Below are 23,348 nucleotides of genomic sequence, written 5' to 3'. Positions count from 1 at the left end.
CCTGAGTGTTTTATTAGTCCTTGTGGATGAGGAGGTCATATGAACTTGAAAGGGAAAATTAGGCAAAAAAAAAGAAAGAAAGAAAAAAATAGTGAAAAAATATATATACAACATCAGCAGCTTTGATAGAACTGGCCCAAAACACAGCAGGTCAGGGTTCACAGCCCTCTGTGTTACCCTGCCTATCAGACACTGGATCCTTTCTTATCTTGTCAATAAAACTCAATTGCTAATGGAACCTTCTCTGACATCAACAGTTGGCTGCCCTTTTTAAATATGTATCCAAGTTCAATTTGTCTAATTACTTTAAATATTTTTCATTACTATTTACTGAGTCTCAAGAACTTTTCCTAATTAGGAGACTCTAATTAGCAGAATTTTGTTTGAGCTCTCTTAGGGAACTCATATGGAGAATGACTGCCATCATTTTGCATCTGCCTTGCAACTTGCATGGAAACAATCTGCCACAGTGCCTGAGATTCCTTCACTGGGGTTAAATGCTAATGCATTCAGAAATTAATATTTTACCATATAATTGACTTGCAAGAAGGAGTTGAAAACTCCTGAGAAAAGGGCACAGGTTAGTTTTGATGAAGGAAAGAGAAACTAGAAGATTAAGCGTCGGTTAGAAAGATTCCAGAGGTATAAAGTTCTGACATAAAGTATTTAGAAAAGTCTAGGAGAAGAGAATATAAAGTGAAGTGTGAGTGTACTAGAAAGGGAATACTGAGTGATTCCAAACTATCACTTTATTTGTACTGACCCTGCACATGCCACTTGATCTACTGTTAGCCTGGCACTTTTTCTGCTAGCAGATCACTCCACTTTCTAACTGATTGGGTTTCCCATACCTTCCTGTGATACCAAATGTGGGTTTCTCTGGGTGCCGTTTATCTCTTCTGTTCTGTTGACTTCGGAGATCTATTTTTTTACACTAAATCTCATATAGTGTTTGTGACCCAAGTATCTTATTTGTATCAGACACTTTGCATAATTTCTGAAATCTCATGCTAAGCACAACAAGTTATTGTAAATATCAAATGCTACATGGGAGTGAAGCAAAATCTAGGTATTTCGGCAGCCGTCCGTCTCGAGAGACGATTGTGTAGCTTCTTAAGAGTCTATCTGCACCGCCGAGAATGGCTGTGCAGTCCGACTCGGGAGTGACACGGTATCTGTCTCCTCCCGTGTTGAATCGACATCTTGCGATGACGCTGGAGCGTCCTCTCCAGTGAAGCTGAAGCTACAGAGCCTGGGCAGGGTGATATGGAGGGTCTGCTGTTGCCCATGCAGCAGACCCCCCCTCTCTTCGCAGCTGAAGGGTCCAAGGGAAAGACGGAGTCAATACAGCTTGGCTTCAGGTGCGCCGCAGGAGTTGCCGGTGTTGACTACAACGTCAAACCGCCTTAGGGACTCCGGCTCCGGATTTTCTGTCGGGGTTTACTCCCTTAGCCTTTCCCCTGAAGAGGTATGCCGCAAGGCAGCGGAGGTTTTTTGGAGTCAGAGTTTTCCTTCTCTGATGTGCCCTGACTGGAAGATCGAACCAGCGACACTTAGCTCGCAGGCCGACGCTCAATCCACTGAGCCAAACCAGCCAGGGCCTAAAATCTAGGTATTATCAGGTCTTTAATAAGCATTTTTCACAAAAAAAAATTGCTGTGGAATCCTTTTATTCAGTACCTTCCAAATGATATTCCATAGGCGAAGTGTTACAAAAATATTTTTGACAGGTATCCGACATACAGTTACCTCTGAATAAACAAATTCTTAAAATGATGGAATAAACGGAGCTAAGAAGTTATGTTTGTTTTTCTTGATGGTGAGAATTTCTTTTTCTCTTTTTCCTTCTTTCTTCTTTATATCCACTATTTTTTCCCTTGCAGGACTTTGGTCTTTAATGTGCATGTATTTATTTTGAATCTGTAAGAATCTATAAGAAGACCAACACAATTTTCTATATTTACCAACTTTGTTGGACCTTAGGAAAAAAAATTAAAGTAAAACATTAACATCTCAAGAGACTGAAGAGCATTCAGTCTCTTGGCTTTACATTGGAATCACCTGTGAAGTTTTAACAAAATACTGATGTCTGGGTCCCCCCCCTACAGACAAACAGACTTAATTAGCCCAGAGTATGGCCTGGGCATTGGGATATTTAACCTTCCCTGTGACTCTAATATGTTAGACAATTATAGTTGTTACCCTAGGGGCTGTTTGGGAAGTGATGCTGAAATATATTCCCCAAGGGAATTTATATTTCATATAAGTGACCAAAAAGATTAATCAAATTTAAGTGATAAAGTAATGGAAATAAAAATATATACCCCCCCCAATTGAAAACAGCTGTGAAGGGCACAGGTGATAAGTCAATATATAAACAATCAAATTTCTACCCAATTCTACTACACAGGAGTCTTTATGCAGACAACTGGAAAAAATGGAGGTGGGGGCAGGAGAGGGGAGAGAAGGAGAGGAGGAAGAGAAAAGTACAACTGTTCTCATTAGCAATGAGTCAGTGAGTCTGTAAACGTGAAGGTCATCCTGACTATGAAACTGGGGACTCAGCTGAAAGCTTTGTTTCTAACTGTATATATTTTAGAAATACAAACAGTGAATAATCAGGCTTAGATGCTTCCAGTTACAAAAAGAGCCTTAATATCCAAGTATAGTGTAATCCTCTTAGCTGTGTTTCATACCAGTGAAAAATAAAAAGGGCCAATTTAGTTAGCGCTTAAATACTAGAGGCTCAAAGGAATATGCTAAGGAGGCAGATGCCTGTTGACATGGTGTGATCACTTCTTTATATATATCTATTCCAGGTCGGTCCGGAAAATGTCCAGCCATTGTTAATATAATGAGAATGGTTTGCGTGACACTGATATAACCTGGCAGTCAAGGAGAGTACACTGGAATGCACATGTGTGAACAATGACGACTTCACTCTACTAGTCGGGGGGGGGGGCAGTAGACACTGTTGAGTGAGCATGTGTACTGTGTGACTCAGTCATTCAAAATGACCGAGCGAGTAGAGTAACAAATCTGCATCAAATTTTGCATTAAGCTTGAACATTCCTCCACAGAAACTATTCCGATAATTCAGAAGACTGAAGCTACGGGCAGCTGGTGACTGGCAGCTTCAACATGATGACATGTTTGCTCATGCATCATGTCTCGTGCAGAGTCTTTTGATGAAACATCAGATTACCCAGGTGACTCAGACCCCCTACAGCCCAGATTTGGCACCCTGTGACTTCTGGCTTTTCCCAAAACCAAAGTCACCTTTGAAAGGGAAGAGATTTCAGATAGCTGATGAGATTCAGGAAAATATGATGCTGCAGCCAATGGCAATCGGGAGTACTGCATGAGGTTCCAAGGTTCCTACTTGGAAGGGGACTGAGGTGTCATTGTCCTTTATACAATGTTTCTTATATCATCTTCTTCAATAAAGTCTCTATTTTTCATATTACATAGCTGGATACTTTGTGGACAGACCTCATATATATATAAAGTCTTGGTCCTTTCATAAATAGAACTTTACCTGGCGACATTAGTAAGACCCCCCTTGGAGCAACCATGTAAAAAGAACAGAAGCACATCGCACCTATGAATCACTGCAGTTATGTTTGTAAACAACTGTGGTTCCTTTCTCGCCAGACCAAGAGAGAGAACTGAGCTCTCATTCTAAAAATATCTCTTGGTAACTAACCATGCCATAGTGCACACAGATACTGTGCCAATGTGCTGATTCCTTTGATTTCATTTTTCTGGGACTTCCTAAATATACCACTATAGGCCATGGGTCCTAATGGTTTTGAGTGTACTGCATAAATTCAAATAAGGATTTATTCATTTCTCCCCAAGGGACCCACTATATTTATATTCCAACTTAAAAATTTCTGTTGATCTTTAAAAACACATCATGCAGGAGGAGGGAAGTTGCAAAAGACAACAGCATATAATAGGCTTGTGGAAGGAAAGAAATAGTTTAAAGAATAAAGAATAATTAACATTCTACTATTATCCCACTAACAGTCGAATTTCTTCTATTGTTTAAATTAGTTTATCCTTCCCCCCTTCAGACAGATGCCCATGACCGGCTGATTCACTTAGATCTGTGGTTCTCAGACTTGACTGTGCATCAGAATTGCCTAGAGGGCTTGTTAGAGAGGGTATAGCTGGCCCCACCTCCAGTTCTGGACTCAGTATGTCTGGTGTGGATCCTGAGAACTGTATTTCTGACAAGTCCTTAGGAGGTGCTGATGCTGCGCCTCCAGGATCACATTTTGAGAAGTAATGACTTAGAGAATTGAAAATGTTAAGTTGGAAATTTGGAATTCTTCAAAGTAAGTAGAACTGAGTATCTATTATGACCATCCTAATATTTCATCTAACTCTTATGATATATCTATGTTAGGTGTTATCATTATCTTCATTCACAGATGAAAAGGCAGCTCCAGAGAGACTACATGGGAGAGTTGGGATTTAAATACTCATCTTTCTCAAAGTTTGGGTTCATTTCTACACTGTGTGCTGCCTGCCCAGCATTGGGAGGGGAGAGATTACATCTGTTGAGCTGTCAGCTATTCACATCTTCTCATTCTCTTTAGTCATTAAGAGAAGTCTTGGTGAGGAAGAGGGGATAAAGGAAGCCCGCTGCAGAAATGAATACAAAAACTGCACTTCCCCATCCTTTAATCCTCTAACAAGAATAGCTGTGTTACTTGCTTTGATAATCATTTTCTTAACATATAAATTAGCAATTATAGAAAAAGACTGTAAATCCAATGTCTTTTGCTTTGGCTGGGTGGCTGTATTCCTAAGGAAAGGTATTTTAGGAACTGGGCTCTATACATAAATACGCACATTAAGATCACATGGAATTAGCTCTACAAATGAACTTGAAGTGTAAGTGGCTTGGTTGATAAGTACAAAAGCCAGTGGTGTGAGTTTTAAAGCAAACAGATGCCTTATAAAGTACAAGTTAAGGGCAAAATAATTCAATTAAGTTTAGGAGATTAAAAAACCCTCAAGTCTTGCATGAACTGGCCAGATTCAAGACCATAGATTAAACATAATTTCCTAAAGGAATAAAAATGAATGAGGATTTTTATCTGCATGAATGCCAAAATAATAATAATAATAATAATAATAATAATAATAATAATAAATCAGAATGGCTGCTTATTTTAATTTATATTCCATTTATAATGAGAAAAATCAAGGAGAAAAACATCTCTTTGAAAGTAAGGAATTCAAGAATCTAATACCCACAGACAGGAAAAATCAAAGAGAAAGGTTTTCAAAAGACTAATTGATATTTTATCCCTGTGAATACTCTTAATCTGCAAAAAAATTTAATGTCATTTAGAAAACATTAGTTAAACCGCTTATGGACTGTCAGGATAAATTAGGGCAAAACAAAATGAGAAAGAGAGAGGGAAAGAGTGCAGAATTTCCTGCCAGATAACAGGATGCCTTGTTTGATCATGGTTGAAAATCCTGTTTAAGGGAAACCAGCCTATGTCTACTGGCTGGCTGACTTTCTTCAGTAAGCTCTCAATATAATAGTGCATCGCTAATGGATCGGGTATGGTGCTTTTCCATTTCATTAATGAAAAAGAGCTAAAGGCCATCACTTGTCCTCATTTCCATGCACAATAATAGCAGGGCACCTGGATGCATGTCTTCCAGAGGATCTGCAAAAGGCATGACACAGGCCATTGGAAAATTGATTAGAAAAAAAGGAGGCAAAAATGCAAAGTCCTTGGGACCAGTATGTTTGCAGTAGTGTGCATGTGAGGGCGTGGCAATAAAATGGGCATAAAAGCACTTTCAGAAGGTGCCTCTGGGAAATCAATCATAATCATGTTAGGAACATAAATGACCATGACGGTTAACTCAGGAAAACAATTAACAAAATGAAACCTTCCAGATACGTGGCATTGCTAAAGAGCAGTCATATTTATCACAGTTAGGCATGTTGTGGATTTCGACCAATTTTTAAAATTATTTCATGTGAGAGTCCTTTCCGAATAATTCTGTTTTTCCCAAATCCTTCCACTTTTTCTTCCACTCTCTTGTTCATGGGGTCTTCCTCTCTCATTTAGAAAGGTCTCTCTACTTCTTCATTCAAATTTCCAAACTTCTTGGAAATTCTGAATCTGTTTTCTTCTTGCTATTTTAATATTTTGAATTTAAGGTTAGGGTTCTATAGAAGGGATGTCTGCCACATCAGCATTTTTAAATATAGACATCATTCATTCAAACAACAAATATTACTAAACCTTAATTCAGATGCTGCTGGGTAATAAGGAAATATGACTAGTTCCTGCTTGAAAGGAGGTTTTAGTCTTGACTCTAGAGGGGAAGAAAGGTAATTACACCTAAAATGATGATTCTGTGTACTAAAGGTGATGATAGAGATACTCCCAGGGACCTAAGAGAATAAGAAAAAGTGGCAACTGTAAGAGAATAAAGTATCTGAGACAGCCCCTGAAAAACAAGCCAACATTAGCAAGTGTTGAAGAGTAGACGAAAAAGCATTCTAGACAGAGGGACTACTCATAGTTATCACATTCCCATTTAAGTGAAGACCCTGGAGGATTGGCTCATCCTGGGAACTGAACGCAGTTCATTAAGACTGGTGCACAGAAGTAGTAAGAGATGAGTCTGGAGAAGTAGATGTCAGAATCATGAAAGGCCATGTCGCATTGGCTGAGGACTCACAATAATGTTTTGAAGGCTGTGGAAAGATTTAATGCAGGCCATGTGTGTTTTAGAAAGATGGATCTGGTGGCTATAGAGAGAATGAATTGCAGTGGGTTGAGGTTTGAACCAGCAAGACCAGTCAGATGGATGTTCTATTTATCCTGCTAAGAGATGACAGTTACTTAGAGTAACTTTTTCAGAAAAAAAAAAAAAAAGAAGAATTAATTTAGGCCTGTTAGAGAAAATTCAGGTGTCTGACTAGCTTAGTATCACCTCCACATTTTGTCTTCTCTATTTTCGGAGGAGGGTAAAAGACAATGTAAAATTTTTAATTGAAGGTGAGTCCTTATTTAAAGACTGATGTAGTTTCATCAAAAATTTGAGCTTCAGTAGTACCACCAGGGATAGCAGAAGTTATGCAATCTTTGACCTCCAAACCTCCAAGAGACCTAGAACTTAAAAATGGGACCGTGAGGAATGTATAAGTATCTATTCGACCAGGTGGACTATGACAGGTGCTAACCAAGAACTGAGAGTTTTCAAAATGAAGTGATATCATATCTGGCAGTGAAAATCAGGAAGAGATTGATAGAAGAGATAGGCATTAGAGCTAGGCGGGATTTGGCCTGCAGAAACTGTAGGTATGGCAGAGAAGAAATTCCAGGAAGAAAATCAGTATGAACAAAGTCACAGCCACCACCTCCACTGGGGGAATCCTCCCCGGTCATAGCCAAAGCTTCCAGCAAATAACTGTGACTGGTGAAAAAAGAGTTGTGGAGTGACACAGTAAGAGAATCAGTTGGGAGAGAGTAGCTTGAGAAGTATACTGTGGCAGGCCTCCAACCCAAGGCTGATGAGTCCTGAATTCCTGCAGCCTTTGTGTCATGACCCTTGACTGGAAAAATAATACATTAGAAGTCTCCACTTATAGGATTTATTTAATTATAGCTCACCATGCTCTCAAAAGGATTGAAGGAAGCTTCCGAAGTATACAAAATGTAGTATCAAATAATGAAAAATGAGTCAATGGGAGTGAAAGTAAGATAAAATCAGAGAGCCTAATAAAATAAATAATATCATAAAATTTATCAGAGTTAGTTAGCAATGAATTACACGATTCACTGTGTCCATTAGGTAAGAAAATAAACCAGATGCATAGAAGACTATTTCCCTATATGGAGGCAAGAGAGACATTTCTCCCATAGGTCTGAAAGGAGCAGATATTCAAATGAACAATAACTTTAAAGTAAGCGAAGCAAGTTTCCAAGGGCTATTTATCATAGTGTCCTTCAAACATAAGTGAATGGCGCTGTGCCAATGCATACTTCAGGAAAAGCTATTTTTCTGGGGGTCAGTGAGACACAGTCAGCCAGGTAAAACCTTAGATTAATCCAGGGGTATAATTTAGAATAACCAGAGAAAATGGATATACTGCATATCATCCAAAATATTTCTCAAAAATTTTAATTTTGTTTTAGCCAAGTTTCTGAAAAGTATGAGTAACTGTGACTTTGGAATGATTATGTTTCTTGACAAGGACTTGAAATGTAGCTTTCTTTGCTGCTGGTTACACATAGGCCCCTGTTTTAACCATCAACTGAACTTGGCATTGGACAGATACTGTTAAATTGAACAAGCTAAAAAGAATTCAAGAGAACACACCCACCCCACCCAAAAGAAACCTCCTGTATTTGGAGGTTAGCTACAGGAAACATAAGGTTTTTCTCAGAAAGATTTCAGGTCAGCTCTCACACAGAGACCAGTGAGTAATCACCACACCGTGGTTCTATAGAGCAGAATAGCCATAGAATAATATCTGTAAGCCACCCAGAACTTTGAGTAGGGTAACATTCCTGGTATATACAGGCATGCAAGTTTGAGGGTTGCTATTAGGAAAGATTCAGAGATCTCATCTGACCCTCTTTTTTGGGAATACTCATAAAGTAGGATAAGTTACCTACTAAGGTAACTCCCAGTTGTTATATTAAGGCTATGTCCTTGCAGATAAAGTTATAAAAGTGTTAATTTCAAAATTTATTCAGGGATTTATATGAAGGCTAAATAAGAAGAGGAAAGGCCAGGTGTTGACACTAGGAAAACACTTCAATAATAAAATGAAAGATAAAAAAGGACCCAACTTGAACTGGAGCAAGAGCACGGAATAGGGAGAAGAGATGCAAAGTACATTGCAGAAGTAGCATTTATAAGAAAAAGAAAGTTTTATACGGCACAGAGAAAGCCAAAGTGTCTCTGAGGTTTTAAGCACAATTGCCTGGGAGAAAAATGTTTCATCGATTTATGAGAGATTTTCTATCCTGGTCCAAGTTTGATCGAATATTAAATCATATGGTTCTCACCCAAGAAAGAAGAGCTATATTCCAAACCACTGTCAAAGACTATAACAATTCTAAACTCATAGCTATATTTTACTTGGAAAATCTTGCCTTAGAGAAATAATATTTATAGAGTTTTATTTGAATCCTAGGAAAGTCTGCAGAAGAAACTGAATTGGGAAGAAAGGGCATTAGACTTAAGTTATGAATATGAAATTTGAACTTCCATGGGGCCAGCCAAGGAAAGTGGGAGTACATGGGGACATCTAAGAGGCTTCTAGAAACACAGGCATAGAATTAAAACAGGGGTTAGAATGAACAATACAAATTTGGAGGTCATCTATGTGACAGTTAAAACCCAGGAATCAAATGACTTCACTGGAGAGTGAAAATAAAGTGATCTAAGACCAGCACTCTGCAAAACAAAATAGAAAGGATCTATACTTTTTTTCTTAAGAAGAGGAAATGTTATCAATGGATAAATATATACTGAAGAAGGTGCATGTGGAATAGAGTAGTCAGTGCAGTAAGGTCATCAAAAAGGTAAAGACAAATGAAATCAAGGACATAGAAGAGAGAGTTAACATTATCAGAAAGAGGGGCACACTTCACAAATACAGGGAACTAGGAAGAGGGAAATGAAGAAACAGACATTTGAAGTAAATAGGAACATTTGTGGGAGATCAGATCAAATATGGTGTCCATTTCTCATAAAGGACGATGTAACCATTTTCTGAACATAAATGACAGGACTCATGTTTGGAACTTGAGAAGATCAAAAAGTTTAAAACAGTCAAAGAAGCATAAATATGAGTTCAGCAAGGCTTATAAAGAATCAATCTCTAGAGGACACAAACACGTCCTTACTAGTCAGTTGTGACAATTACAAGTAACAAATTAATCCACATAAAACACTTGGCATAGCACCTTGAATACAGTGTGTTTTTGTGTACATAAAATCATCTTTGCTTTCACGGTTCCTTCCAGCTACACTCAATGCATGTGATGAATAAAGTACATTTTGACCTATCTCATGTTTGTATTTACATTTTATCAAGGTGATCCAGTGTGCAGTTATATTTTTGTTAAGTAACTTTAAAAACTTTCCTTTAGGTAAGGAAAGAATTCATAAAAATCTTTCAAATTATCTTCAATTACCTAGTAGCTATTAGGAAGGTCATAGTATAGTATTCCCAATTAAACCATTTTAAGATACTATCAACACTTATTAGACTCTGATGAATAAAAGATAGAGCGTCAAGGACATTCTGCAAATCTGAAAACAAATATCTCTCTTTCCTAAGGTGAATGACTACTCCATTTTTAGCAATGGCAACTCTAGTTCTGCTTTGTTCCTCTCACCTCCTAGACTTATTAAGACACCCAACCATTCAACCTTCCCTCACTTCCTGATAGCACCCCATGCAAAATAAACCCTCACTCCTTAAGCCCTTTCCCAAGTCACACTGCATGAGCTCAAATCCTATAATAAGCTCCTCCAGACTTCTTAGATGCTCCATGATTCACCTGATATCACTTCTTCTTTGTTTCTGTAAGCTATTAAACCCAACTTTATTTGACCATAGTTCATTTCTGGTCTTCTTTGTCTAGTAGGCTATAATCTTCTAGAACAAGTACCTCAAAAATCACAACTTTTTTAAGTGACTCTATATATTTGCTTGCTAACATAACTGCTCAATTATGAATGAAATTCCCATTTACTGAATCTGGAGTCCTATGCTTTCCCAGATTTGAGTCTCTTGGGCAGACTGCTAGACTTAGAGCAAGCACATAAAATAATTAAATTTATGCCTTACAGGGGTCTGCAATCCATTACTCTGAACCGAACATGGTTTTTCTGCCAAATGAAATACATGTCCATTGCATGTAAATTAAAGGGTACCATTGATTTAAAATTTTTCCAAGTTTTGTTTCCATTTTTAAGGAAAGTTGATGCAAAGCGTTTTGATATGCAGTATCCGGGTCAGGTAGCTAAAGGCTTTTCAATCATTATTTTATCAAAACTAAATCATAGCGAGTATACCAAAGTGCACAGTTCAGAAAAGTGAAAATTTTTAAAAGATGATATGATAGGAAATAATATACTCCTTGTGATATTTTCCACGTTATCAAACTGAATAAAAGTGTTATAGAAGACGAAATAATAGGCAATATCTTGGGTGGCAACAAACCTTGAAACAGTATCATCATGATTTTGGTAGGAACAAATATTTTGTGATCTACTGTGTGTGGAAACTCACATAGAATTATATAATACATATAAAATTTGTGAAAGTTAGACAGTATCAATAAGTAAGTAAAGCATGTTATCTATGATCCCAATTTTAAAAGTGTTAGATCAATTCCAAAACCCCAAAAGACTAGAAGTCTCAGAGGAAATAGAGTGGGAAGATTTTTAAATTGTTCCAAGTGCTGCATGCAAGAAACAGAATATATTATTTAAAATGTGATTTCACTATGAAAAATGTGAAAAGCAGCAGTCAAGTGGTTGTGGAAAGGCACATTCTGGTAGGTAGACAATGAACTTGCATAAAATTAAGGGTGACTTCAGACTACAGAATCACTCAAAGATTCCATGCCACTTCTATAGAGAGATAAACATCTATTAATTCTGCCTTAAATGCTTTAGTGTTGAGACATGAAAGTGGGAAAAATTTCAGAGTTCATCACCGCCACCACTACTACCAACATAATCATCACAATCATCATTATCATCTTGGTATTAATACACTCTTACATAAATATTCCCTACAAATATGTGTATACAGGGACTGTGCCACTAAAATTTTAGTAAATTATACAACTTTCAAAGCAACTTGTCAAAACTTTATAAATAAGAAAGGCACATGCTAACCACTTGATGCAATCTCTTTAAGCCTCTTTTCACATGAACGTTTTGGGACTCAGAGTCACAATGATTGTTCATTTTTGTCACTTTGTTCACTTTACATTGTAAATGTTATTTTTCATGTTATTGACAAAACTTAATTATTTATTTATTATATAAATTCACCTAATAATAGTATAATTGTTTAGCCAATAGTTCTTCTATTTTTAGATATTGGGTTTGGAAATTCTATTTTAAAACACTGCTTTAGTTCAGTCAATCTATCATGGCAAACATAAAGTTAGTGATGCTTCAAAAGTCCTAACATACTTCCCCGAATGTGGGGAAAGAGAGAAGGAAGCCCCAATTACTTACTATGTATGATGAGACAAACACTTACTAGGTACTTTAGATTATATCATCTCAACCCTTACATTAGTATGCATAAGGAGGTGCTAATGCATTATTATCTATACTGAAGGAAAGGAAAAATTAGCTTCAAAAATTTTAACTAGCTGTCACTGTTAAATAATTATGAAATAGTGGAACTAGGAATCACACGTACCCTCCTGACTATAAAAGCCATTTCCAATTATTATACCATACTTATTCTTATTCAGAGTTGCATGTGTATGAATGAATAAAAACAATCCCTGCCTGCAAATTTTTAGATTAGATCAACACACAATCATAATCATCTTTCATTTTATCTCTCCACTGAGACCACAGAGCACACAAACTTCCCTGAGCCCATTAGCATTTATTTATGTATTTATGTATTTATTTATTACAGGAATTAGTGCTTCTTTTCTTCCAAACTGAATTTGTGCAGGGTTTACAAAGTTGAGCACTATATTCAAAAGCACAATTAAAAACATCAGTGAAGCGATGAAGAGTTGAGAGCAACAGAGAGAACATGCTACCAGGAACATTTATTTGTAATGTAGTGTATCTGACCAAGGCCAAAAGGAAAATGAATTAAGTTATGTATTTTACATTGTCAGTTCAAAAGAAGTATATCCATTCATTTGGAGAGATACTGGCCTTGGCAATGAACTCAAGGAGCAATTCATCATTTGCTTCTTTACATAAGGAACATTGGGTAAAATAACAAACAAGTACTTCCACTCTGGCATCTCAAACAAGGTAGTAACGTTAAGTGTTAATGTCATCTACTACTCGTCTAAGGAGCAGAGGTGAAAACATCAACTTTTAACTCCGAGAAAGCATTTAGAGGGACATGCGATCCTATGGTTCATGTATTTTGCTTTCTGATAAATTAATTTGACACGGAGTCTAGAGAAATGTTAGCAGGTCTGCAAGGCAGTATCTCACTGTATCAGACACCTCTAGCGCGCCTTTGGCAAGTGCTGACCCATAGTCCATTCATGATTGTCCTCTCTGACGGGAACCTCAAGTGTCTGCTTTGTGCTGCTGATTAAAAAGGGAACCATGTGCCGTCAGACCAAACATGCCGATTCCTGCACATACAATTAGCCTCCTTGAAAATTGACTGTTCTCTTGAAAACGCTCTTGTGTTACCATCATACAGACGCTGCCCTTGAAATGACTGGGGTACGAAGTGACACCCTCAGCTACTGTGTGTGGTGCATGTGCTCTCTCAGCCCACGGCTGCCACTCACTGAGCCATTCGGCGGCGGAGACCCCGGTTGGGCTGCTGCCTTCCCCTTTGATGTGTGCTCTGCATCGCCAAGGGGAATTTTGCTCTGACTTTGCCACAAAAGGGCAGTCATATCTCCAGCCATCCCATACCTGCCCTATGCAGTGTCTGGTCTCTAGACAAAACCAGGAAGGTTTCTTTTCACCTTCTGTGTGTAAACCCCAAAACCGGAACTCAGAAGCAGTTGCCCTGGGAATAATGGATCCATAAAGAATAGCCTCAGTGGACACTGATCAACCCCAACAACAGAAATACCTGCCCAGGTAGTGTGACAAAGATGGAAAATATATTTTTACTACAAATCTGTTGAGATGAGGAATCACTTACATTTTCTCTTAATTTCTAAAGGTACAGAATTCTAAAGGCTGGCAAGAGAATATTAAACATGAGTTTCTTGGTTGATAATCCTCTGCTGCTGGTACATACAAATAAATCCCAGAAAACCAATATATGATGAGCATAAAAAAAGTATAATTATACTTAGTGTTTTAATAGTTCAGTACTACAATCACTCATGCTATACAAATTAAAATACTAAGAAAAGTCTCAATCTTCATCTCATTCTCTCCTCAATTTTTCTAATATTTCACCTGCCATTCAAGAAATTTAAAAAGAAAAACACAAAAATTTAAACTTTAACGGAAGAGCACTTTATGCTTCTTATAAAGAATGTTAGTAATAGCATTGATTTGGGATATTTATAAAAATAAATTGATTAGAGCAGGGATGGGCAAACTACAGCTCACAGGCCAACTTGAGCTTGCTGCCTATTTTTATAAATAAAGCTTTATTGGAACTTAACAATACTTATTCATTTATATATTGTCTGTGGTGGCTTTCCCCCTAGAAGACTGAGTTGAGGAGTCCTGATATAGACCTTACGACCATCAAAGCCTAAAATATTTCTATCTGGGCCTTCACAGGAAAAAAAAAAAAAAAAAAAAAAAAAATTGCTGGATTAGAAGATAGGCATAAGGGTTTTGTATCTTCCTAGCCTAACTCCCCACTCTGCCCCAATAAAAATGTGTTAAATAACAGTGATGTTTATCTATCAGAGCAGTCTGTTTGCTTAAACCTCCTTTGTCTATCAGTTACTTGAAAAGAGCAATAAAAATTGTGATCCCTCAGTAAAGTCTTTAAGACTTCAGTTTTGTAATGTAGACAATCATATAAATGTATCAGCAGAAACAAAATAACAATATACACATGCCTATTTGTCAAATATTTGTATAAATATCACAAAAAACTCCTGCTCTGTGTTGCATGGAAGTTTTTATAACCCTGTTCTCTGTTAGATTCTGTGCTCTTTGAAGGCAAGGAATGCATCTCCGTTTTATAGCATCTCAGCTTGGTTCCTTGCAGCATTACAGAAGCTCAGTAAATATTAGTTGAATGAATGAATAATAAATAGAACCAAGTCTCTCTTATTAGAACTTATTAAAGAGAGAAAATCAGTTAATTAGTACACTTAAATGAAGGCAGTTTTGTAATCGAAGTAGATGCACAGTATTTGAACAAAGAAATGAAACTGATTTTCATGCATCGCTTGTGGGAAAACATAACTCTGTGTCAGGTCTTTTACAGTAAATACAATTTAATGGCTAATTGTTGCTAATTGGAGGTACTAATGGTCCTAATTTTTAATTAAGAGATGGAAATCGTTTGTAATTAGCTCATGGTCTCCATGAAAACAGATGTTGTTTAGAGATGGATAAAAAGTTTTGTTCTTCGAAGGAGTTTAAATGCCGCCCCCTGCCCCATCCAAATTTTTTTCATGGGATAGTTTTATAAAGTAATTCTCTACCAAGAAGAGTAAGTACAAAGATAAGCTTCAACCAAATCTTTGGTAGACCATTACCAAGTCCAAATTAATGAGGCTTTCCAATGCAAAGTGATGTTACGGACTAGCAAACACAATTAGGGAAAACTACATCACATTTTAACAGTGAATTTTGCCTTAGTTTAGGAAAATACCCCCTGTGAAGGACTTCGCTTTTAGAGTATAATTTCCTGGTTAGATCTTATACCTAAGTTCTTCATATTCAACCACACACAGTGAAACTGTGTTGTGATGTGAGTATACTTTCTGTGAAATCTTGTTGTGAAGTTGTACTGATAATATTGACTGCTTTCAACCTATTTTAGCTGGTATGTAGAAAAGATATGAATATATGTCCCCAAAGTTCTGTGGGTTCCTCTCATGTAATTTTGGGGTCCTTTTCCAAACACAGATTCTAATTTTGAACTCTAAGGATTTTAGAAAAAAAGAGGACAAATTTTGTTTCTAATTTGTTCTCTGTCAATAGTTTTTGCTTGGTTTCCCGATGACATCCTTCAAGGAAATTAAGCTTAAAGAAACTGAGATACAATTTTTGAGAACAAATTACTTGTCGTTTTCATAAAATCCCAGTATGAGGAGAACAAATGATGTTTTCAAGCACATTTTTCCCTCAAATTTCCTTAAAATAGGATGATTTTTTGCAGTTTTAACTGTTCTGGGAAAGAAAGACTGAAAAGAAAACAGACTATTGACTTCGCATGAAAATGTAGGTAGTTCCAACCTCTGTCCTCTGTTCTTGAAATGAGCTGGATAAGGAGTAGCAGGGACTTGGACAAGGAGAGGGGACTCCAGTGAAACAAATCCAAGGCTCCCATTTCCCAAACTTCAACCACTTTTGTCCATCACCACTCTTGCCTTAGCTCTATTCTTCGTTTATTATTATTTAAACACATTCACTGTTTCACTATTTCCCTTAGACTTTGCCTAAGCAAAATATTCCTTAAGCCACGCAACTGGTGAACTTATTTATGTTATTTGAATTGAAAGTAACTATGTAGCTGCTAAAATAAAAATAAAGCCCTGGCTGCTGTGGCTCTGTGAGCCCTGGCTGCTGTGGCTCAGTGGATTGAGTGTCGGCCTGCAAGCCAAGTGTCACTGGTTCGATTCCCAGTCAGGGCACATGACTCGGTTGCACATCAGGTCTCCAGTTGGGGGCGCATGAGAGGCAACCACACAGTGATGTTTCTCTCCCTCTCTTTCTCCTTTCCCCTCTCTCTAAAAATAAATAAATAAACAAAACAACAAACAAACACATAAATAAATTATTAAAAAATAAAAATAAAAAATAAAAATAAAAAGGACCTATAAAATAAAATAAAATAAAATGTGTGGGTCCCTGCACTCGTGAATTAATTTTAAGTATCATGCTGATGCACAAATTATACTCTAAAAAACACTGATCTGATACACTTTTCTGCCTTTAACTAAATCTATATTCCAAGTGTTCTGGAAAGAACTTTACTCTTAAAAATCCTTTATTGGTTTTGAACAGGTTTCAGATGTGTGTTCTATTAGCGATCCCTTCCTAATGATTAGCCCTCATCTCAATAAGTCAAAAACAAAATAAAGTAAAACAATTCCAGACATTAAAAAAAAAATACCTCAGTTGAATAGCAGCTTATCTGCATATTGCTTGATTTCCTTAAGTTTTGTCACCTTCCTCTCAAGTCCACTTTGGCCACCTGCTCCCATGATCTTGACTTTGCCAAGGAATAGTTTATTATCCAAAATCATATATCCCAGTATTCTACTTTAGACTACTTCATACATTTCATTGATACCTCTCATCCCTATCTTCCCTCTTTCGTTCCATTTCTCATCCCCTACTGCCCCCTCTTTTCTCTTTCTGTTCATCCTGGAAACGATAGTTTGTCATTCAGTTACTGTCTTGCCAATATTATCATCACTCTACTCAGTAAGACCTTAGCCTTGGATTAATATACCTGTCTTGCTTTCTGGCTACTGATCACTACTGTGGAAAATCAAACATCTTCACAGATTGGTATCACAAAAATCCATAGTCTGTAGCTTTAAATGGACCCCAGCACTGCCCTTCAAACTGCCTATCTATCGCTGGTTGGCTTTCTTACTCCCTAGTTTTCCAGAGCTCTATTTTCCCTGTCATCTCCCATTCACTCTCCAAAGATGTCCCTTAATGCTTCACATAAAAACAAATAGTATTCATCATGTAGGAAATCATTTGACTTCCTATTCCTGCATTTACAAACTTACATGTGCATATTTCATCCCTTCCTCCTGTCCTCCCACATTCCTAGAAGTATCTGGCTTCCTCAATGACCTTGTTCTGTGAGTCACCCTCTTTATGAATTACATCTTGAAACTTTAGAACTCTTTCCTGGCTTCTTCCTATCATGAGCAACTATTTTCTGTCTTAAGAAAAATAAAATAAATCAATCAGGTCCATTCTCCATTTGTTTTCTCTACTCCTCTTGATAGCCAAATTTGTTTCCAGCATCTGTTACATCTACTTGCTTATAGTTTATTCACTGACTTTGCCCTTCCCCTTAAAACTGCATTGTCATATTGACTAGTGACCTCTCTATAACTAAATCCAATAGCTTCTTTTCAGGATTCATCTTACTGAACAAGCCTCTCTTGAAATACTCTCTCGGCTCTTGCTTTGGCTTCTTTTGAAACATCATATTATTGGTTTTCCTTCTATGCCTGTAGCTGTCTTTTCAAATCTTTATTTTAGGCTCCTTGTGGGTTATTTTATTTTATTTTGGTCATTTTTATTTTCATGGATCTGCCTACTTGCCTTTATTCTAAGCACATTCTCTGGATGATATGACAATTCCAAGATGATAACTCCAAAATCCACTTGTAGCTACAAGCTATCTTCTAAGATTCGATATACCTCTTGAAACATTTATTGACTATCTTCATTTGGATGCCTCATAGACACTTCAAACTCAACATGTACAACACTGAACTTGGCCTCTTTTCTGTGAAACTTTATTCTCGTTCCTCTTGTTTAGATCCTTGGAAGTGACATCTCAGGACATCGAATTGATAGGAACTTAAAATTTATCTTTAGCTCTTCTCTCTCTCCTCTCTTGACATGCACTTATTTACTGTCATATATTCTGCTTCCTTAATATGTCACACACTTTCAACTCTCCATTCTCATTTCCATAACCTGAGCACATGCCAACTTGATTTCATGCCTCGGTTCTTGAGTTCTGGTCCCCCTTTTCTAGTTCTGTCTCTCTCCATTGCATTCCCCACTCTGTATCCAGAGTGATCATGTGACGTTCCAACTTAAAAACTTTTAGTGTATATCCATTGCCACCTGGCTAGAGTTTAAGTTACCATTTCTGGTGATACTGTTACAGCTAATTTCTCCAGACTCACTTTCTCTACTTCTCATCTCTCTTTATGCATCCATGTCCTATTGAACCATCTATAGATCCCTGAATTTTCCATATTCTGCTACCCAAGAGTCTGTATGTGCTGCCTTCTTGGTCTGAAATTTTCCCCTTCAATTTATTTTTTACTTGGTTAATTAACATGGGTCCTTATACCTCTACTAAGGTATATCTTTCACTTTCTCTGACTTCTGTATATTAGTTGTTTTTTCTTTGTAACAAGAATGATTAGCATAGTTGTTACTAATAACATTCAAGCACTTATTTTATGTTATGATCTATTTTAAGCTGACTCTATATCTTAACTTGTTCCAATTCTCATTACAATCATATTAGGTAATTATTATTAATTGCTCTAATAAGTAACTTAAGCTACAGAGAAATTAAGTAATTTTCCCAAGGTTCTACAACTAGTAAGTCACACAAGTAGATTCTGAACTCAGGCTTCTTACAGAGAGTTTACAAACTTAAACATCGTAAGCGGAAGCACTTAAGGCACTGTGTTGTAATCACCTTTTGTACCTAACTTCCTAATTGAATCCTAGATTCTTAGAGGAAAGTTGCATCCTTAGCACCCAACACAGTAATGGCTACTCCAAATAAGTATCGTTTGAATAATTTTTAAAAAGGTGACATGTGACTCAGAGAAGAAAGACTTCTATAATCAGATTTACCCTGACCCAACCTCAGTGTTGGCCACTGTGACATTTTGCCCCAAAAATAACAAATGACTTGCTGTCATCTAATTTCCCACACTATTTTCTGTCTCCAAGAGTTTACATATCCTGTCCCATTCTTGTCCAGCTGGTGAACTCCTATTTGTTCTTCCAAATCCAGCTCCGAATTCACTTTATTCCTGAGGGTTTCTGATCTTCTTTTTAGATTCTAGATTTTAGTTTCTCTATGCTTTATACATTTAAACATCACTAACAAAAAGCAAACAACAACCCGCAGCATTAAAATAGGCCATGATTTCTTTTTTACCAGTGGTCTTTTTTGTATTTATCTGTGTATAACTAGTACTTGAGTGTAGTGCCTTACACTCAGAAGGTGTTCAATAAATGTTTGATAAATTGATTGAATGAAATTAGTTTGGGTTATGTCTCTGTAGACTATGAAGCAGATACTTCAACTCCGCTACAGTATGATAATTCAGTTTATTCCTACACTGACAAAGAACTGTTTACTATTAGAGTTGACCAATATGGGCATATTAGGACATATGGGATGGAAACATTACAACAGCTCTGCCTGTTTCACTTTCCTGATTTGCCCACAGGTTGGGCAGGAGATATTTCAATTTTTCAAAAGTCATTCAAGTTATTCCCACCAGACAATTTACAAACATTTTAAAAAGGCAAATCTATTTTCATTTAGAGGTAGCCAAAGAGGCCAAAGAACTCTGTAAATTTATAGGATGTCAAACTACCGAGTCAGTCTTATCAGGGGAAAACAACTTTAAAATCTCCCAAATTGTTCTTTCTTCCTGTTATTTCTATATCAGTCTCTTCATTTGTATGCCACTGATGGTATCTTAGCACTTAAAAAAATTATGATATCAAATCTGGGCTTTCTAACCGTTCTTTGTGATTACTATTTTGTATTCCTTAAGCACACATACAACTGCTAGGTAACGTTTCTTAAAGCATGACTTGGATTGAGTCATCTCTTTCAGTGGCAGCCGTCTGTGGCATTACGTGGGAACTCCAAGCCAGATGTTCTGCCTCAATGATATGATACTAGTAAGTGCTTTTGATGTTTTCATTGCTTTTTTTATTGTGTTCTTAAAAGTGAAATCAGGAAACCTAGTAAAGGAAAGTTTCAGTGTATGTATTTCCTTATTATTAATATTGATGAATTTTTGAGAGTAGATGACTCTTGTTAAACAAAGATGCCATATATTAAACCAAGTGAAGGCTGTATTACATTAAGCAAAGTATGCTAAATGAAACAGGCACATTAAATGATGGTAGTTAATACACTTTGGGGAAAGATAGGTGATGTTTAATTAATGACAATTTACATAGCTCTCCAAGAGGAGCCGAGTGACTTCACAACTGAAAGCTGACTCATTGTTTCTCAGTTGAACTGTGAGATGCATATTCCGCCATGAGCACAACTAAACAAGTTCACAGGACATACGGAAAGGATTACCCTTTGGATGCTGGGTCAAGCAAACCATGTGGCCAAGAACACGGTGTTCTCTGCTTCGAAACAGTGGCCAGACTCTACTGACTGATGGGCTCTTTCTGGCTTTCATCTCTTGCTTTGTCTCTCCACTGCCTTTCATGGTTTGGATTTTATGTCCTCATCATCTAACACATGAAAGGATCAAAGAGTTCAAAGCTCTTCAGGCGGCCAGTATTTTATTTAGTTTAAAAAAATCAACAAAAATGAAAAGCTGTGCCCATTTTCCTTTTTGCAAGAAACCAAAATTCAGAGTTAAGAAAGCAAAAGATCTGTGAAGTTGAAAATAAAGACCCACCTTTTCACACACATATACCCTATTATAAACTGCACCATCAAATTTTCTGAAATGACTCAAATACTGCTCGGTAAAATCCTCAGGATATGAAAGTATTCTCAAATGATCTCTGCCATTTCGCTGTACAAGGGGAACATTGGCAGCTTCTCTTTCAACATCCAAAATACCATTTTTGGAACAAATCTGAAGTTTTGATTCATTCAACAAACAATTACATTGAGCACCTACTATGGGTGAGACACTATGCTGTGTGCTGAGCAAGCAAAATGGGATGATTTTCTGGTTTCAGAAGAATTCTGGTCTCTAAAGCAGTGCTTCTCAAACTACTTTTTATTAATCTGTGCCCTCCTTTGAGAAACATAAATGTTCTGTTCCATTTCTCAGAAATTCCAATGAACCTTTCTACCACTGAGAACCACTGATACACACAACATAGACTCTACGTTCTGCGTATCCTTAACAGACCAAATGTCTTTGAGCTTTTACTTTTTATTACAAAAGCAACATACTTATTTTCCATACACTAAGTTGAAATGGAATATTAAATATACTTTTTTTGAACAATGCTCTGCCCACCTCCTCGTCCCATGTCCCTACTCCCTGCCCCAGAACTGAAATTTAAATTCCTTGCACCCAGCCCTGTTGAGAATCACTGCTTTAAAGAGTTTTGGAAAAAAACAGGCAACCTCCATCTCTCCCCACCAATCAAGTCTGAAAGGAATTAGAATTTTCCTACCTGACACAACAGCTGGTGGAGTATCATAATCCTGTCTTGGGACTGAATCTTTGAATGAGAAGAGCATGAGAAAGAATGCAATGAAGTACAAAAGAAAATAAAATAGAATCTTAGCTCTACAACTTGGAAGTGCCCACTGTATGCTATGTGGTTGCCTAAGCCCCGTACCTCCAAGCTCGTAAGGCACGATGACCCCTACCTAGTTCACAATTGATATAATGATCCCCATCACCACCACACTGAGTAAAGTGTTAGGCCTCATGTGACTTGCTAGGACAGTACAGTCTGTCCCAGACCACTGTCATCTTCCATAATCTCTCATGATTTTGGTCACTTCCACAGGGTAGCAATGTGAAATTTGTATCCTCTTTGGCTGACCCAAAAGTTACAAGGCAGCCCATCTGGAAAGGGCCTAGAACATAATATGAAACAAATTTCTGGAGATAAAAATAAAGAATGGAAAATTTAAAAGATAAAAATAAAAATTTTGCACATTTCCATAGTATATGGGGGCTGATGCATTGTGATCACTCAGCTCCACTCTGATCCCAGTGGTTATAAGTCAAGGCCTTCAAGGAGCTCTGTGTGCTGAAACAGTGAGAGCAGAGACAAATAGAATCTATTCAACAGATGATTGCTGTCTTGTTCTAAAATGTCATAATATTGGAGGTGGCAAATAGTAGGGAAAGACTAACTTAAGTACATGGCATCCATTTAAAAATTTGGGGTTATATGGGACCACATATATCTGCTTTTTTTTTTTTTTTGAAAATGAGAAGAAGCTTTGGTTTAATACAATTTCTATATCCAGAGAGCTAAAAAAAAAAAAAAAGAAAAAAGAAAAAAAGAAACTTGGATCTGGCCTATGGCCCAAGCCCTGCCCTCTGTTGCCCACCTTTTAGGAGTGAAAAGTTCTAATCCAGCCCCAATTCCCCTTGGAGGCGTTAACTATGTAAAACAAGCAAATACTGCTTACGTCCAAATCAACTGCCAAAACATAATTAAATAGATGTTCTGTGTACCCCTTATTTCATTTATATGATCATTATTTCCTTAAAAAACTAGAACCTCAAACTTCATTTTTCCATCAACTTGACAACTTCATTTGGACTATCAGAAATTTCTCCATTTAATCTCCTTGCCACACAAAGACAATGTTAATCACTTTCTCATGAGAAGACAGATAAAAAGTTCAACATTAAAAGGCACTTTGACCAGCAAAAGCAAACATTGATCAAAGATGCAAAAGCAAATAAACCATAAGCATGAGTTATTTTGTTTATTGCAAAAAGTATGTGAACTAATGAGTTGAAAATAATCTCCAAAGC

The 23,348-nt window shown here is 37.0% G+C and overlaps 1 protein-coding gene across 2 annotated transcripts in view; it reads right to left on the bottom strand.

Moving 5' to 3' along the window:
* The window catches only part of RBMS3 (RNA binding motif single stranded interacting protein 3), a 611,777-nt gene that overhangs the window by 19,281 nt on the left and 569,148 nt on the right, over positions 1–23,348 (bottom strand). The window contains exon 12 of one of the 2 annotated variants that reach the window (XM_090283032.1): positions 22,021–22,068. The exons of the other annotated variant lie outside the window; for it this stretch is intronic. Within the exon in view, the coding sequence (XP_090139158.1) occupies positions 22,021–22,068 (48 nt within the window). The remainder of the gene's footprint in view (positions 1–22,020; positions 22,069–23,348) is intronic. 2 annotated transcript variants of the gene reach the window in all.

This window comes from Furipterus horrens, unplaced genomic scaffold (assembly GCF_987537825.1).
Source record: "Furipterus horrens unplaced genomic scaffold, mFurHor1.1.pri manual_scaffold_7, whole genome shotgun sequence".
NCBI classification, from domain to species: Eukaryota; Metazoa; Chordata; class Mammalia; order Chiroptera; family Furipteridae; genus Furipterus; species Furipterus horrens.
This window is presented reverse-complemented; position numbering and strand designations above follow the sequence as displayed.